The 19,190-nt window shown below is 47.2% G+C and overlaps 1 protein-coding gene and 1 pseudogene across 1 annotated transcript in view; both read left to right on the plus strand.

The window, feature by feature from the left end:
- LOC135392305 (uncharacterized) overlaps window positions 1-19,190 on the plus strand; it is a 99,699-nt gene that overhangs the window by 67,130 nt on the left and 13,379 nt on the right. Inside the window, exon 7 of the mRNA XM_064623021.1 lies at window positions 628-669. Within this exon, the coding sequence (XP_064479091.1) occupies window positions 628-669 (42 nt within the window). The remainder of the gene's footprint in view (window positions 1-627; window positions 670-19,190) is intronic.
- LOC135390484 (uncharacterized) lies at window positions 4,540-6,894 on the plus strand (annotated as a pseudogene).

The following is a 19,190-nucleotide window of genomic DNA, read 5'->3' on the forward strand; positions in this document are numbered from 1 at the left end:
GGCAGAGGCTGGTTCACCAGTGGGTTCCAGCCCGCTGCGGTGTCGAAGGGAAGGAACAGCACAGGTGAAGCAGCTGTCTCGTCTAGAAGACAAACGCGTATCGCGCTGCTGAGAGGAGATCGTCGTTCCGTACTTGGACGCCTTGTGACTCCCACGGGTTCCCGCAATGGACCGCTGACATTCTACCCCCAGCTATGCCGAGTAGAGGTAATGCAGCGCTCGCTCTCCCCGTGCATCGGCATACCTCTCTTCAAGCTGGCGCATTAGTTCATCGAATGAGCCTTGATGTGGTTTTCTACGGCGCAGTGGCATTACCACTTGAGACAAGTTGATTCCCCCACTGCTGTCACTGCCGTGCTAGCGCGACCGCTTCGCCAGTCTTAAGAGTTACATTTCAATCAGTAACGCGACTTGGACGGACATAAAAAAAAGAAGAAAAAACGTGAAACAGGCATATTGCTAAGAAATGTCGTGTTTTGAAACATGGTCATTTTCAGACCCCATGGTCTTTGTAGGATTGAGACCCTGGATTATGAAGGCTGGGACTTCGAGGCCTATCAGTTGCGCCTTCCTATGGACTCCGCTTTCTGGGAGATGCTGACGCTGTCTTTTTAATTTGCATTTCAGGAACGCCAAGTGCTCAGACGTCGGAGGCAGTTATCGGCTCGGGTACGTGACGGACAGCAGCCTAGCAAGGAATATATTTCGGGAGGCGTTCTATGGAAATGTTACACATGACATGAGGATGTCACCCTGATTTCGCTTTATGAAAAGCGCTACCAAAGGCACGGTTGTGGATGAGGGTTGAATCCCCAAACATTTCCTCTGACTTTTCCAGCAGTAACTATACTGTGCTCCAACTGAGCTGCCATTCCATTCAATTCCACCGTGAACGTCCGAAGTGTAGCGACAGTGCCTACTGACATCGGCACTGTCGACTATACAGAGTGTCCAAGCCAAGTGGGAAATATATATATAGGGTGAGGTAAAATGATTCTCAAACGGCCACGAAGTTTTACAGAAGTTCAAGAAAAAAGACGCGGAAACAGATTTTAGGGAAGTTACAAACACTAGTTTATTACATAGGGAGACGTTAAAAAGTAAAATGGGCAAGGTGCCACTGTCGAAACGTCGACCCCTTGCCCATTTTACTTTTTAACGTCTCCCTATGTAAGAAACTAGTGTTTGTAACTTCAGTAATATATATATATATATATATATATATATATATATATATATAGCTCCGGCTATTTTTTTTTCATTTTATATATACATATATACTCACGGAACGATGCGACAGCACCAGAGGACACGTGTTTCGCCGTGTTTGCGGCTCGTCAGCCCTGGGTAGCTGCGCATCGTTCGGGATTGGCAAACCAAAGGTGACTCAGCGAGCGATATACACCTGGGGGGTGACTGAGCACTCCTCAATGCCACAGTGCAAGCCAGTGAATTATAATGAGGGGAAAAAAGCCATTAAAGAAATATTTAATGACCCTAGACGTGTTTGAAATTCAAACTTAGAGATTAAGATGGCTTCTATGGCTGCACGTAGAGAAACAGATACTCATGGAAAGATGCGACAGCACCAGAGGACACGTGTTTCGCCGTGTTTGCGGCTCGTCAGCCCTGGGTAGCTGCGCATCGTTCGGGATTGGCAAACCAGGGGTCACTCAGCGAGCGATATACACCTTGGAGGGTGACTGAGCACTCCTCAATGCCACAGTGCAAGCCAGTCAATTATAAAGAGCGGAAAAAGCCATTAAAGAAATAAATAAATGACGCTGGACGTGTTTAAAATTCAAACTTACAGATTAAGATGGCTTCTATGGCTGCACGTAGAGAAACAGATACTCATGGAACGATGCGACAGCACCAGAGGACACGTGTTTCGCCGTGATTTCGGCTCGTCAGCGATGGGTAGCTGCGCATCGTTCGGGATTGGCAAACCAGGGGTAACTCAGCGAGCGATATACACCTGGGAGGGCGACTGAGCACTCCTCAATGCCACAGTGCAAGCCAGTGAATTATAAAGAGGGGGAAAAAGCCATTAAAGAAATAAGTAAATAACGCTAGACGTGTTTGAAATTCAAACTTACAGATTAAGATGGCTTCTATGGCTGCACGTAGAGAAACAGATACTCATGGAACGATGCGACAGCACAAGAGGACACGTGTTTCGCCGTGTTTGCGGCTCGTCAGCCCTGGGTAGCTGCGCATCGTTCGGGATTGGCAAACCAGGGGTCACTCAGCGAGCGATATACACCTTGTAGGGTGACTGAGCACTCCTCAATGCCACAGTGCAAGCCAGTCAATTATAAAGAGGGGGAAAAAGCCATTAAAGAAATAAATAAATGACGCTAGACGTGTTTAAAATTCAAACTTACAGATTAAGATGGCTTCTATGGCTGCACATAGAGAAACAGATACTCATGGAACGATGCGACAGCACAAGAGGACACGTGTTTCGCCGAGGTTTCGGCTCGTCAGCCCTGGGTAGCTGCGCATCGTTCGGGATTGGCAAACCAGGGGTCACTCAGCGAGCGATATACACCTTGTAGGGTGACTGAGCACTCCTCAATGCCACAGTGCAAGCCAGTCAATTATAAAGAGGGGGAAAAAGCCATTAAAGAAATAAATAAATGACGCTAGACGTGTTTGAAATTCAAACTTACAGTTAAGATGGCTTCTATGGCTGCACATAGAGAAACAGATACTCATGGAACGATGCGACAGCACCAGAGGACACGTGTTTCGCCGAGGTTTCGGCTCGTCAGCCCTGGGTAGCTGCGCATCGTTCGGGATTGGCAAACCAGGGGTAACTCAGCGAGCGATATACACCTGGGAGGGTGACTGAGCACTCCTCAATGCCACAGTGCAAGCCAGTGAATTATAATGTATATATAATTATAATATATATATATATATATATATCACTTTTTCGAGATGAAATCAATTGCAGTATAGCATATGCTGAAGGGTTGCTGGGAAGTTTGCTGACGCCCTCCTAAGGAGTGCGTCAGCAAACTCCTAAGACAATGTCTTAATTAACTTTCAATAATTAACTTTTAATTATTAAAGGTACGAAGTTGTCGCAATGAGAACATCTGTTCCTTTCGGTCACCTGATACCGTAGCCGTTTTCAGAACAAAAATCCGTTCGGTAGATCGTCCGCAAGCAAATTCGTGAGGAACACCGTTTTTTTTTTTTGCGTATCTTCCGAGACGCGTATTTCCTTAATCCCCAATGTGAGAGGGGGAAAGCGCACACTATCGCCTCTTGCGTCCTAGGGTGCTGGACTCGTCAAAGCAGAACTAAGGGTGGGTGGCAAAACCTACTCGAGTCAACTCGGGAGTAGCTCTCTACCCGAAGCGCCGTTCCAAAACCGGGTCGAGTAACTCGATGACGTCACTACCCGCGTTCCAAAACAAGGTGGAGTAACCGGAGAGTTAACTCGATTCAATTCTCCTCGGAAGGCCGGTCAGGGAAGGATCGCTCGAGTAATGACGTCATTCTTTTTTTCGTCTGCTGTTTTCCGTGAAAGCGCGGTATCGAAACCAGCTGAATGTTCTCGAAAAGCCTCTACCTGCACAACGAGTGATCAATACACAACTGGACAACGAAATGGCAACACTCTTCCGATGCGGATTGTGCGACATGGTTTCTGAGGACCAGGCGAACGCCCAAAGCCATGTGAGCCGCATACATTTCCCAGGACAAAGTGAGTATCGCTTTTTGTCTTCATGTATATCGCTTTTCCATTATCTATTTAGCATATGTTCACTAACAGCTGCCCTGCAATATTTATTTGTTTCACTATCTTGTAGCCACGTGGTCCTTGTCACGGAACAGCTCTATGTGAAACGTTCAAAACTATATTAGGAGCAAGGGCTATAACTGAGCAGCAGCATTATTACTTTTGTGTGCGTATGTCCGCAGTGGGATTTTAAATGGAATATTACTTTTCTTCATTTACCTTCACAGTTGTAAGATGGTATGTCGGTGCGTCCGTGTGAATAGGTTTCATATATAATATGTACCATAGGCGCGGGCTAGCTGGTGGATAAATGCCTGGGTGGAACTTGGATAAATTCTGAGCTGTGGAAGGAAGGGACAACACAAAAGAACTCTGTCACGAATTTCCGTCTTTTCGCCCAAGCTCAGACTTCTTTCAAGGTGAATGAAACAGGAGGCTTTTGCGCGCTTCGTGATACGTGTACTATCAGAACCGCTTCATCGCGCTCTGATTACGTGTTTTGTTTCAGCCGTTCAGTTCACATTCGACTCCGCGGAGTCGAATGCGGTCACGGAAATTGTAACGTTAGATCGAGCATCGCGCGTAACGCGTAGAGCGTGGCGAAGTCAGTCGACACACTCTCAGCCTCTTACATTCCGAAACTTTAGTCAGTTGCACTCATCGCGCACCCATGTACCGTGCTTTGAATCCAGCTTCAATAAACCTATGTTCTTCACTTGTAACAATCGCTGCCATCACATGGTGTCAGAAGACACGACTGCGACGAGAAGATAAAAGTCATAATGACATCGGACGTTGGATTACGCCCGCCGAAACCGCTCGACGCAAGCACGGAAGCGAGCATCGCATAGGAAGACTGGCTCCAGGCTTACGAGTGGTATGAAACCGCTGCGCAGTTGTCGAAGAAGCCTCCTGAGATACAGGTAGCTACTTTGATGTCCGTTATTGGTCCTGATGCTCAGAAGATATTCAAGACCTTTACGTTAACGAAGAACAGCGGAAAGACGTGAAAGTTATAAAGCAAAACATCACTGCGCACTTCACGCCACAGATCAGTCACGCCTATGAGCGCTATAAATTCAATCAAATGGTGCAACAAGAAGGAGAAACCTGATAAAAGAGAGAGGACGCTGACAAGCTGGTGCATACTTGAAGAAGGAGGAACCAGAGACACGGAGGAGATTGGGGTGGACACAACAATTCTCAAACACAGCAAAGATTTTATTGACAACAACCCACTATATATTCAAAAACCTCCGAAGGGGAGGAAGAGGAATGAGAGAGGGTTGACTAACACAATTGCCTCGTGTGGCTATCTCTACAGATTCACAAAGCATTCTTCGCCAGGTCACTCTTTCCCTACGCCAAACAGAGGTTTCCGCGAAGAGGGCTTCACAGTTGTTACATTCCCGGAGATGTTGAACTAATTCGCTTGACACGTGGGTCCTTTCTGTGCTAAGCGCATGTTCCCTAAGACGGTCATTCAGACAGCGCCCTGTTTGACCTACATAGCACATGCCACAAGCAAGGGGTATACAATAGACCACTGAGTGGTTACAGGAAACAAACGGATTACGGTGGGTGACATTACAACCACGGTTCACAGAGGAGAAGGGGCAAAGCTTGCTTAATTTGCAGACATTTGAAAAACAATCTTAATGCCAAAATTCTTAGCAACAGCTAAAATATTGTGGGAAACCGAGTGGTGGAACGGGATGGCCACCATCTTTTTAGAGTTCCGGGAAGATCGGGCAAGGTCGGTTGAGCGGAGTACAACTTACGTAAAAATAAAATGAAAATAAAATTATTATTATTATTATTATTATTATGTACCAACATCTCCGGGAATGTAACAACTGTGAAGCCCTTTCGCGGAAACCTCTGTTTTGCGTAGGGAAAGAGTGACCTGGCGAAGAATGCTTTGTGAATCTGTAGAGATAGCCACACGAGGCAATTGTGTTAGTCAACCCTCTCTCATTCCTCTTCCTCCCCTTCGGAGGATTTTAATATATAGTGGGTTGTTGTCAATAAAATCTTTGCTGTGTTTTAGAATTGATGTGTCCGTCCCAATCTCCTCCGTGTCTCTGGTTCCTCCTTCTTCAAGGAGAAACCTGCTCGGCCTATGTCACTGCAGCACGACTGCAAGCCAACCGGTGCAATTACGGCCCGTTAACAGAAGAACTTCTGCGCGATCGCATCATTGTCGGAGTGAAGAACGACTACGTTCACGAAAAGCTCCTTACTGACCCGACGATAACCCTGGAGAAAGCGATCAACCTCTGTAAGGCCAACGAACAAGCTGCCCAACAAATCAAAGATATGACGGAGAGCGCGAAAGCCGTCGACGCCGTGGAAATGCACAGCAAGCATCTGAAGAAGCACAACGCGGCCGAGAAGAAGGCGGGAAAGTCTCTGCCCGGTAAACCGGCAGGAAGGAAGTACGGCTACTGTGAAAATAAACACAGAAAAAGTAACTGCCCAGCATATGGCAAGACATGTGGAACTTGCAGCAAGGTAGGCCATTTCGCTGCTGTTTGCAAGACTGGCAAAAGAACAGTAAAAGAAGTCGACGTCATAGAACACCAAGAGCCAGAGGAAGAAGAAATGTTCATTTCTGAGCTCAGGGATTAGCAGGGTGAAAGCACAAATGAAGACTGGCACGAGACAATTACATTCCAGTGCGGGGAGACCGTGGGAATGAAACTGGATACTGGAGCACAATGCAATGTACTCCCAGTGCACACGGTCAAGCGCCTTAACCTAGCCATAAGCCAGTCATCAGTCCAGCGTCTAGTCTCCTATACCCAGCACAGACTCCCAATTGCTGGTGAATGCGTTGCATCATGTACAGTACGTGGTCGTCGGGTCAAGATCAAGTTCACTGCTGCGGATGGACATGTGACACCCATACTCGGTAGAAATGTAGAAATGCGTGCGACCTGCTGAACCTGGTGAAGCGCGTGCACACCGTGGAAGAAGCCACTGTTAACGAACATGCAGTCAAAGACACTGACAGCAGCATCTACCAAGGAAAGGGGTGCATCCGTGGATTTGTCTACGAAGCAGACCTCAAAGAAGATGTCACAACGAAAATAGACCACCACGAAAAGTGCCCTATGCCATCCAGGAGGATGTGAAAAAGGAGTTAGATAACATGGAGACAGCCGGCATCACCAAGAAAATCCACGAGCCCACACCATACTGTAGCCAGATGGTTATTGTCAAGAGAAAGGGTAAATTAAGAATATGTCTGGATCCCACAGACTTGAACAAGATCCTTCTCAGGGGGCACTACCCACTAAGAACTCTTGAAGAAACAGCGGCCCAGGTGCACGGATCCAAAGACTTCACTCTGCTGGACCTAAAGAAAGGATTCTGGCAACTCGCTGTCTCGGAAAAAACTCAAAAATACCTTGCGTTCAGCACACCCTGGGGCAGATACACATTCCTACGCGTCCCATTTGGAATACCGACAGCACCTGAAGTATTTCAGCAAGTGGTATCTGAAATCCTGAAGGGCATCCCCAATGTTGCTAATTCAATGGATGATATACTAGTCTACGCCAAGACCACAGAAGAGCTGGAGAAATACACCCAGGAAGTTCTGAAAAGACTCAAAGAAGCTGGTGCCAAGCTCAACCAAGAGAAGTGTGTCTACAATCAAAGTAAAGTCAAATTTCTGGGACATGTTCTAACGGACAAGGGTCTCAACGTAGATCAAGGGATGGTTCAAGCGATTGAGAAAATCGCAGAGCCGGAAAACAAAACCGAATTGCAGCGCCTCCTGGGAATGCTACAGTACCTCCAGAAATTCATACCTCACCTAGCTGAGAAGGCGATCCCATTGAGGAAGCTGGTGAACCAGATACAGCCTGGCTGTGGACTGAAGAGCAGAGTACGGCACTGCAAACGATCAAGGACGCACTCCGCGCGGCACCAACATTGCAGTACTATGACGTCAACAAAAAATTAACCCTTTCAGCCGACGCAAGCTCAAAAGCACTCGGAGCAGTACTCCTGCAAGAAGGCAAACCATTGGCTTATGCTTCAGCCACACTGAACCCAGCACAAATGAACTACCCGCAAATAGAGAAGGACGCTCTTGCAATAAGATATGGCTGCAAGAAGTTCCACTCTTACATCTACGGTCGACCACTGACTATTGAGACTGACCATCGTCCACTAGAAACTATCAGCAAGAAACCACTGGGACATGTCCCGCCAAGGCTGCAGAGACTACTCTTTGATGTGCAATGCTATGTACCAACCATAGTGTACAAGAGAGGCAAAGATCACCACATCGCAGACCTCCTGAGCAGAGACTGCAGAACAAAGGAGACCACGGATTTAGGCGCCGACGAGCTGGAAGTCCTGGAACTGATCCCCATGAGAGAGGAAACTTTCAAGGAACTGGCTGCCACAGTTGAACAAGACGAGCAACTAAAGAGTGTATTGGGAGCTCTGAGGACGGGCTGGCCGACTGCAGACAGGTTCCGTTCTCACCTGTGCAGAATGAACTCTCAGAATACGACGGATTACTATTCGGAGATGATCGTGTCGTCATACCCTGCCTGGAGCGTGACCGCGACACTGTCTACTAGCCAGGGACGTCAAATGACATCAGAAACCTCGTCAAAGGATGCAGCATTTGTGAAAACTCACAAAGGCGACCCACTCGCGAACCCCTGATGCCAAAGGAAATACGAATTCTTCCTTGGGAACCAATGGCCATCGACTTATTCGACTTCAACAGGAAGCCACACGTAGTTATAGTGGACAGCTATTCGGGGTACATAGACTTCAAGGAACTAAGAAACGCCTCAGCGGCAGAAGTGGTCAGAGCAATGAAATAATGGTTTGCAACGCACGGCATTCTACGAGTAGTCGAATCTGACAACGGACCTTGCTTCACAGCACTGGAGTTCCGTCGCTTTGAAGCCGAATGGCGGTTCCGACTCATAACATATAGCCCCTTGTACCCAGGACCTGATGGCTTGGCAGAAAGAGCAGTACAGACAATCAATAATCTTTTAAAACGTTGTGCCAAAGACGGCAGCGACATTCAAGCAGCACCTCTGAACCTAAGAAATGCGCCACGCGATGGAGAACTCGGATCCCCGGTACAACGCCTCCATGGGAGAACTAGAACACCAATACCAACCAACCTACTAAAATCAGGTGTCATACCGATGTGACACAAAAGATGATGCAGGCAAGGGCACGTCAGAAGGTCAATGCCGACAAGCATGCTACTAAAGCACCCACAATGGAAGCAGGGGACAGTGGGGACAGGGGACTCTTAACTGACCATCGAAACTGGGTCCCAGCACAAGTGGTCCGCAAGCACGAGAGCCCAAGGTCCTACATTGTGAGAACAAATACGGGCACATTTAGAAGGAATTCATCGGTAATTCTTCCTACAAAGGTCCAGTTATAACTTCACACCCCAGTTCCCTGCCAGAGACTGATGACCCCAACGAGGTCCAACCGCCACCACCATCGGTGACCAGCCTACCTGAACCAGCACCGGCTTATGTCACCACTCGTGCCGGACGAATAGTTAACCGGTCGGAAGACTTGACCTCTAGTGAAAAAAAAAAGGATGATGTAACATTTGATCGAGCATCGCGCGTAACGCGAGAGCGTGGCGACGTCAGTCGACACACTCTCAGCCTCTAACATTCCGAAACTTTAGCCAGTTCCACTCATCGCGCACCCATGTACCGCGCTTTGAGTCCAGCATCAATAAACCTATGTTCTTGACTTGTAACAATCGCTGCCATCACAGAAATGTGCGCGGCGTCGCGCCGCCGCCGACATTTCCGTGACATTTCCGGACATTTCCGTGACTACGCCCGCAGCACTACCTCAGTTCCAGGATTCCAAGCAGCAGCTTCCAGCTTTTGTATGTTTCATCTTCTGATGTTGACATGATGTTGACATCTTCCATTTGACATCTTCCATGATGTTGACATTTTTCTTTTTTCTATTTCTTTTGACTACCAAATGCAACGGGATGTATCCAATTATGCATCTGTGGTAGGTAATGGTACGTGAAGTCTTCCATCCCACAAAAACTTAACAAATAAATGACGACAATGTCAGCAGCTTTTCCCTTTGATTCGCCAATAGAGGGGCTAAAGAATAATTCCGCAGTGTCTTGGAAGAAGCACTACCAGACAAGCAACCTCTGAATGTAACTGTACAGTAAATAACTGTGTCATACACAAAGTGCTGAAAACGGCAAATGCCCACTGGACCGACAAGACAGAGTTCAACTATGTCCGACGGGGCATGGTGACTCCTGTAAACAGCTCACAATACATTCTCAATCGTCGTTATCGTCGTATCTGTAAAATACATTTGAGCGCGCGAGATGAGAGCGGTGATGACACCGGCTTCCATCTTAACTCGATTGGAGTTACCCATGCGTTCCCAAAGCTACTCGACCGGACGCGTACCCTGTGGTCACATGGTACAACTCGGTCATGTGACCTACTCGACTGGAGGGTTTGTTTTGGAAGCACCCTAAGCTCAAAAGATGACGTCGCGCGGGAAGGAGTTTCGAACTTGCGAAGTTCAAGAAAAATGTTTCCCTTTCCAGGCAACTGAAGTTGGGTCTACGTCAGTGCCGATCAAAATCAGTGTGTGCGCGACCCGCCAACACCACCTAGACAACACAAGGCCTCTTCATGCTTTGCTTCCCTCTCCCAGCGTGTGACGAAACGCTAGTTGCCCGAGCCCGATCCCGAGTCCGATGGCCCGATGCATGCTGATGCAAGCGTTGTGCAACATGCCGGTCATCTCTCCACGCTTCTAGTCTGTTTCGTGAGATTTTGGCCTGTGCGTCGCGTACTGTATTGTCAGGTTTCACGAGTGACAGGTACGTATGCTTTTGGAACGCTTTATGTAGAGATAGGCTGTGTCCGTTAACTGAAACGATGTTGGTGAGTCAGTTCCGCATGGGCCGGTGTTTAGTTTCTCGCTGTCGAGACAACAACGTCGAGGGCCCAATAGTGCATGTGTTCTCGTTCCCAAAGGATGAAGCTCTTGTAGAGGACGATGGTCTTCTTCTACATGAGTCCTGACCGGCGATGATGGAATGTCCCAGCGGGCAGATGGACGTGACCCCACGCTAGGACAGTGTCGGTAGAACTGCCGTGCCAGCGCCGTAGCGCGTGGCAGCAGAGGTACGTCGTCATCGTCGTCCACGGGCCGCCACACTCTCAAGGAATCATAGCTGAGGGCGATTCGTCGCGCAGATTTTAAACCAAGCAAGTCGTTCCAAGGTATGCATGTAAACTTGAAGCCACTGCCCCTGAAATGCGCTGTGAGATCTTGCTTATATGTTGATTGTAATACGGTCGTCCTCATTCTCTCGCAGGTCTGCGAACTGCATTTTCAGCAATCGGAATTGTCACAAAACTCACACACAACGATGGGGCCACTGGGAAGACGACTGAAATCGAAAGCTATCGGCTACGATTGGTGCCAGGTGCTGTGCCTCCAGTTTATTTAAACTGCCCGTCCTACATGTCGTCTACGCGTGCTCGTCGCGAATCAACCAATTCCAAACGCGCCAGGATCAAGAACACGACCCTTCAGAAAGCACTAGAAAATTCACTAGGAACCAGAAGAGAAGTAGTGATGAAGTATTCAGTGTCTGCGATGGCAGCCGAAAAAAGCAAGTTAGGAGGCATCTGCAACATCAATTTTGGACAATGAGTGTGACTGACAAGTGTATGATGTTTCTCCACATTGAAAGCAACCCATCATCACACTTAAGGTTTTATGTAACCATTTAAGTGTTCGAAGGAGTAAAGTAGTATTTTCGACGTTCGGATAAATATATAAACTTAGAAGTGCTTCATTCATCAGTTGGCCTTGTTCCTAAGTTGATGCTAAATTCCATTACGTTCCTTAAAACATCGCTTTCAACAACAAGAGCGCGACGGCGCTTGCTTAGGCACGCTCTGTCGACCGTCCAAGTATCAGAGGGAAGCAGCGGAGGGACAACTAGCGTGACGTCACGGCGTGCATGAAGAGGCCTTGTGTTATCTAGGTGGTGTTGGACCCGCCCCCTGGCACGAGCGTGATAGAATGAAGAACGAGAAAGCGCACCGCTTCTGTCCGCTCCGGTGAAGAGTGAAATCCAGAGCAATACATCCTTGAAGGACTTGACCTTGAAGGACCTTGAAGGTCAAATCACACATCGTCAAATATATTTGGGTTGCGCGAACATTAGAATATTTCGGATGTTGAGGCGCATACCTGTGTTGCGAATACGAAAAGGACATATGTGTTCAATTTTGAATCGAATTTTCTTCCAAACTGAATGCATACAGAAACTGCATCACTCGAGTACTGATCCCTTGGCATCACAAACACCCGCGCTACTCTGTAATGGTAAAAACGAAACCGAAAACTGCTGCACGATTCACGGTAATTGGCGGCTGTGCAGTCCTCCGTCAAGTTATGCAAACACACACACAAAAAAAAAGTCGAGAATACGAAGCACCGGTGACACGGCTTTTCTTGTAACCCCCTCACTGTTGCTTCAGATAGCTGCGTCGTTTGAACCTTGCTGCCGCTATCAGAAAAAGCATGGAGGAGGGAGCTGAAAGGGAGACTCCTCGTTTATTTCCACAGTATTCTACATTACGTGTCAGAGTAATTAACGCGGTCGAGATTTTGCGCAAAGAAAATTTTCTCCTGCTATTTTTATTGTAGTGGAGTAATGTGTTTTGTGTTGAAATTAGTTGAGTTGAGAAAACGAAATGCCCTTTCTGTTTCGGACAAGAAAAAAACGCAAAGAAAGACAACAAACAAACGAAATAAAAAAGTTGCGCTGACTTCGCAAATTTCAGAGTCCTATTCAGAGTATTTCTCGCGACTGAAAATCGATCAAGTGCGCGCAAGTAACACCAAAAGTTTGTAGATGACAAGCGCCAGTGACACCCCGAAGTAGAATTTTAAGCCTCTGTTTTGTGACACATTACATGACACACCCGCTGTATCGGCATGTGTGCTATACATGTATTGGGGATCAGTGACGGGAACAGGGGAACAACGCTTCGGTTAAAAAACAATTGGTTTCGTACTTTCTTTTTCTAGGTATCTGCTTACTTCTTTTTCAAAATTACCCTGTGTAAACTTGATCACGTGTAAACAGACTAGTGCACGCACTGCGACGACACAACCACTTCATGGTAAAAGGAACGGAAAAGTCGTATGTCCGAAATACCGTGGGTCCGTGCACTTGCAAGCGCTCATTTAGCGGAGCTGCTCCACTGCATAGAAGAGCACCGACGCTTTCCAACGCCCTGCGCATACAGTGTTCATGTTTCTGTCGTGTGCATTTTATATGTAGGATGCATCTCCCTATCAGAAGGAAACCTGTTGTCCCCCTCCTCCGCTTCTAGAAAATCTCATTTTTGTACAGCAAGGAAACCACGTGAAAACAAAATTACATCACGGAACCTGCAGCCATGGGAGGTACAGTGTCATATGTGGAGAACACAACAACCTTGTGCGCAATGATATCATTGTCTGTGACGAGAACGGCATCTTGCGTGAATCCTACACTCTCAGAACAGAACTGCACCCCATAGCACGCTGTCCGCAAACCATTGACACGAATGATAGGATTACCGCTTCCGATTCGAAGAGCAAAGGGGGCGTATAGCAATTCCGGGGCGTATATATCCAGTGTCCCCTTCTCTCTTCAAATCAGAAGCGATAAGCATATCATTCGTGGCTGTAGTTGGCGCATAGCATGCTAAGCCGTGAAGTTCTGTTCTAGAGTGTAGGCTCTGGGCATATGGTCACACAGCGAACGAACAGCGTTCTTCGACAGCCTGTAACACTGACAAAAGTCCTCGTTTGGCATTTTAAACGATACTCATGATAAATGGGAAGGCGCAGTAGTAAAGGCACGGCAAATAAAAGCAGCCGCAATCTTTCTAGCAAACTTCGCCGCTATCTTTCCTTGAACTTTCCTCGGTGGAAAAAAAAAAGTTGCGCAACGTCATTTTGACGTCACGGAACTTCTGCCGAAAGCTGCATTTTCTCTTTCCTTGAACTTTGGTTTGATTGACAACACGGGCCGTCACGCGGGCCAGTGAAACTGTCAACGGCTGTCTTTCTTCATATCTCCCGTGCTGTTTACATTGGTAGAATCTGCAAAGACACCTTCCCCCCCGGGCAACCAAAACGTCATTTTGACGTCATGAGTGTGTCAGAACGTTCGTTTGAGTCAAGTTTTGTCGAACGTGTCGTTTGAGTCAAGTGCGCGCGTCTTGGTGACCTTGACCGGAGATTTGATTGACAGTCAGGAGCGCTCACGTGGGCCACGGAAACCATCCAATGGTTGCCCTCCCTCCCTTTCTTTAACTTTCTTAGTGTTTCAAATTTCGACGAGTCTAGCACCCCTGGAAAAAGATTCAAAGAAAACAGAAAATGCAACACAAGAAAAGGGCAGCTCCGATAGTGTCACCCGATACATTTGTTTTCCTTTTGTTTTCGCAAATTAAAGCTCACCTTCGACGCATAAGGCGGCACTGTGCCCCTTCACCCTCTTACATTGGGGATGAAGGAAACAGGCGTAAGGAACAAAATGAAGAAAAAAAATGGTGTTCCTTCACGAATTTCTTGCGGACGATGTACCGAACGGATTTTTGTTCTGAAAACGGCTACGATATCAGGTGACCGAAAGGAACAAATGTTCTCCTTGGGACAACTTCGTAGCTTTTATATTTAGAAATTTAATTATTGAAAGTTATTTAAAGCATTGTCTTAGGAGTTTGCTAATGCCCTCGTAAGGACCATCCTTCAGCATATGCTATATTGCAATTGATTCACACTTTGATTGGACACCCTGTATAGCATCTACAGAAGTGAAATTGAAAAAAAACGATGAAAGACTACACGGTCGTAAATGTGGCACCTAATTTCAATCTGCAAAACAAAACGAGATGCATGGCTGCACAGCGAACGTCCCATGGACAGACATGACATCGCATCTTCACGGTACTAAGGAGTAAGTGGGACTTTCGTGAGTCGAGAGAGTAAATAAGGGGGGATCGCGGCAATTGAGGGAGTACTTGATTGGGGTGTTGCGCTGTTCGTGTGTTTTCCTCTCATTACATTACACTTTAGGAAACCTGTGTCAACATAGGTTCTAACTGTGTAGCAATTTTATGAACTGGAAGCTATGGTCCATACTGACATGACAGACTTGCACCATGATATGTGAGTAAGAAAAAAAAAAACTCGGGGAAGGGCAAGAAGGAGACAAAGATAACTTTCAACGCAAACACACCGAGGGCTCGCCCGGCACGAGGGTTCGTGCTCCGGTAAAAAAAAAAAAACACGTGACGCCGGAATGGAAACATGGATCAAGTGCTTTATGTTCATTGAATGTTATTGCGAAATCAACATTCGCGCTATGTAAGCTTTTGGAGCGAAATGATTGGTCCGGGTGACAATGGCACGATCTTAATAATTAGTGGCTTCACGTTTTTCCTGGGTTTTCGTCAGACGCTTTCAGACATATGTCGGTGCACTTCCCTTAGTAGTCGCGCAAGGATGCACATTCCTAGTCGCGGCGGTGTCCACCTCTGTGGCCGAGAAAGGAGCCATCAGCACAACCACCACCACCACGATTTACGTCGCGAGCCGACTATGATCATGAGCGACATAACAGTGGTCGGTTTGTAGGTAGATTGATCTGTTTGTGAATAATGTCATGATGTAAATGCAGGTATGATTTGAAGGTAACCTTTAGTGGAAATTAATAGACAGATGAACAATATCCTTCATGTGTAATGTCTCTGGTAACGCCATGGGCACTTAGGTACCGGCCACTCCCCACTGGACAGGCGAGATGAACGATTCCAACAGTGCTACAAGTTGGGATGATCGGTTCAGCACTGTCACCTATATGAAGATCCGAGTCGGCCCCACTCTATTTCGCCCAGCATCTAGTGTTTGCATCGTGTGGAAGGTGTAACCAAATGCGGGCGGGAAGTGATATACGCATGCTAGCCTAACAACACGATATGCACCACCCTTACCACCGAACTGGTTCTGTGGTTGTCCCTGTACGGTCTGAAGCGGTTGCTCCCAACCTTTTGCCTTCTAAGTGTTTAGCTGGAATTCCAGTCCAAACATCAATATGCCAATCGTATGCCAGAAATATCGGCACGAATTGTGATGTGCCTAAAAATTACTCGAACGTCAATCTCGTGCTGTACCTCAAAGACGGAGGGTTTTTATCTGTAAGGCGACAGGTTCGGCATTCCATGGCAGAAAATGGTGGTAACCTTTTCACTCCATTAATCAGCCTCATCATGACTTTTCAACCCACAATCCGTTTTTCCCACTGAATCGCCCTCGGATTTCAGACCTTCATAGTCTACGAATTATAGAAGGCATCATGCAGTGCTAGAACTGCCAACGCTTTGGTCATATTGCTCGAAACTGCCGCCATTCAGCCATCCTGTATCCTTCTCTTTATGTCCCGTGACGACCGCTGCCACAAAGATGCACCAAGATCGGATACTCCGACTTCCGTCTGAAGCTCCCAGGGGTGGTAGTACCACTTTGCTGCTACAAATGCACAGGAATTTCCTACACTCTCACCTGCACAAGGCGAACGGAGGTTGCGGAACACAATCCCAGCTAAGCCCATCACAGTCAGCTACGCACCGCCCCTGGTTCATCAAGGCAGATTACACACAATCACGCCAGCGTGATGGAAACCAGTAGACACGAGAAGACAGTTGCCATCATAAGGCACTGAAGATGTGCCTTGTCTGTGAATCTTCTCTGCGGTACTCGCGGCACTTGAAGCAATTGTCTCTGGTGTGTCAAAACTGCTCGATGTTCAGGAGCTTCTGGGACTAGAGTCATGACGCATGACGCCTCAGCATGACGTCATTCTATCGAAAGTCCATAGCGGTGCAATGGAATCCTCGAAGCCGCCGTAACAATCACATATCATATTATCATATAGCATATTTTAAATCACATCTACAACAGTACAAGTTCTCTTTCATAGGTCTATGCGAACACAACGGATACACAATCTATCGATGTCATCAGTCTTCTGACAGCAGAACAGATACGTTCGTAATGACTTGGTTGCTGCGCCGATAGGGCCAGTCAGTCATCACTCTCATCATTATGCTACCTGCAAGATCCGCCTTCGTTCCATGCTGTTAACCGTCAGTATATACAGGGTGTCCCAGCTAAGTGCGAACATATTTAATATATATATATATATATCACTTTTTCCCGAGATGAAATTGATTACATTATAGCATAGGCTGAAGGGCACTCCTTAGGAGGGCATTAGCTAATTCCTAAGGCAATGTCTTAATTAACTTTCAATAATTCACTTTTTAATTACAAAAGCTACGAAGTTGTCCTCATGAGAACATCTGATCTCTTTGGCCACCTGATACCGGAGCTGTTTTCAGAACAGAAATCTGTTGTATAGGTCGTCCGCAAAAAACTCGTTAAGAACACAATTTTCCTTTATTTTGTTCATTGCGCATATTTGGAGACGGGTATTTGCTTCACCCCAATATGTTCACATTTAGCTGGGACACCCTGTATATACGTTCCGCGGTACAGACTGCGTGTAGTGACCTCGAATGCTTACTTGATTCACTGGAATCCCCAGCGCTCGTACTGGGTGACTTCAATGCTCCTCACAGGAGCTGGGGAAGCTGATGGACGGAGGGCAGGGGAAGGGGCTTGTTGGACGCAATGGTGAATCGTCATATGTGCCAACTGAACAACCGCGAGCCAACTTATATGCGATCACCAACATCAGTCGATTTATTGCACCTTTCGTCGTGCCCAGCGGGCATAATATGCCACCAGTCCTGCGCAACGGAGTTTGACAACACAGCTAGCGAGCAGTTTCGCCCATATGTTTTGCACAATAGACTGCCTCCCTAAGCAACTACTGAACTAATTTCTTTCGCGAAGGGCTCTCAGAATATCTGTGCGCACCGATATATCACCAGAGGTTCATTCGCATGCAAGTGCCGCCTGATGCGTCCGGCAATTTGAAGGTAGAAATTCACAAAAACAGGCCTAGTCCATAAGAGGTTATGAACCGTGACTTCTCTCTAATTGATATACAGACAGTGTTGAAGCTTATGAACGTGGGCTCCACCCCGGGACCCAATAAAATCACCTATGCTGCACAGCGCAACCTTCACGTGCGGTCACTCCAAGCTCTCCATGTGTATAATACCTCTTGGCAACAGGTATCTCTACCACCCACATGGAAGGAGACGTTCATTGTTTTTTAACATGAAAGCCGCTAACCCCCAAATGCCACATCTTCCTTCCAGCATGGGAGCCTGACAAGCTGTATCGGAAAACTGATGGAGAGAATGATTTTGCATTGTCTCGACTGGTGGCTTAAAAAGCAAGGTGTGTTCCCTCACGAGATGGCTGAATTTTGTCCCCACCCAAGCTCCATGGATCCCGTCTCGACAAACTCTTTACAGTCCGACATGCTCGTGCTCACCGCCGGATCGTCGTATCAAATTTCCTAGACATCAAGCGCATATGCATATGATACAGTCTCGCACATTTTTGTGCTGCACGCAATGTGCATTTCTGGGGGTATCCAGTTGACTCTTCAGCTGGCTCCTAGACTTCATTACGGGCCGAACTGTTGTTGTCCATACACCCCATGGCCAAACTCCTAAACGTCATGTTCATCCAGGATTCCCCAAGCAAGCGTTCTGAGTTCGACCCTCAAGAATGCGGTGATGTCGGGCCTAAAATCGATAATTCCTGGGAACGTCGCGTTCTTTGTCCATGCGGATGATGTTGCCCATTGGACATTAGGAAAATCACGATTCATCCGATCAGAAATACAGCAATTCAGCGCCTCTTGTGGCTGGCTTTAAATATTGTCCATATGTACCCCACACAAATTGGGTTGGACCTTTCGACCGAAAAAGTTCTTCGAGCTTCCTTTCACATGCAAAGCTATAACAAATTTCCCTCTTCGGGTTGGTGCCAAAAAGCTTGAGCCTGTACGTTCCCATGCGTTCCTTGGCGTGATTATGAACACGTACCTGCACTGGGCTCACCACATTAAGCTCCTTCAAACCAAAGTAAGCGATGGCTCCCTGCGGTACAACATATTTCGCACTCGGGATGGGGCTGTTATCAGCACTCCCTTCTAGCAGTTCACACTGGGCCTAGCCAGGGCGACAGTGCTTTGCAGCCTTCTAATGCTGCTCGCTATTTGCACAACATCATTGAATACAATTCGGACCCCGTTTTCCTGAAGCCTTTCTCGCTGCTTTGGAGTTCAAAGAATGGCTGAAACACGACAAGTCCTGGCTGAGGCCGGTGAACTCACGATTGAGGTTCTACGTAAACGTGAAACGTCTGGGCA

Source organism: Ornithodoros turicata, chromosome 4, assembly GCF_037126465.1.
Source record: "Ornithodoros turicata isolate Travis chromosome 4, ASM3712646v1, whole genome shotgun sequence".
Taxonomy (NCBI): domain Eukaryota; kingdom Metazoa; phylum Arthropoda; class Arachnida; order Ixodida; family Argasidae; genus Ornithodoros; species Ornithodoros turicata.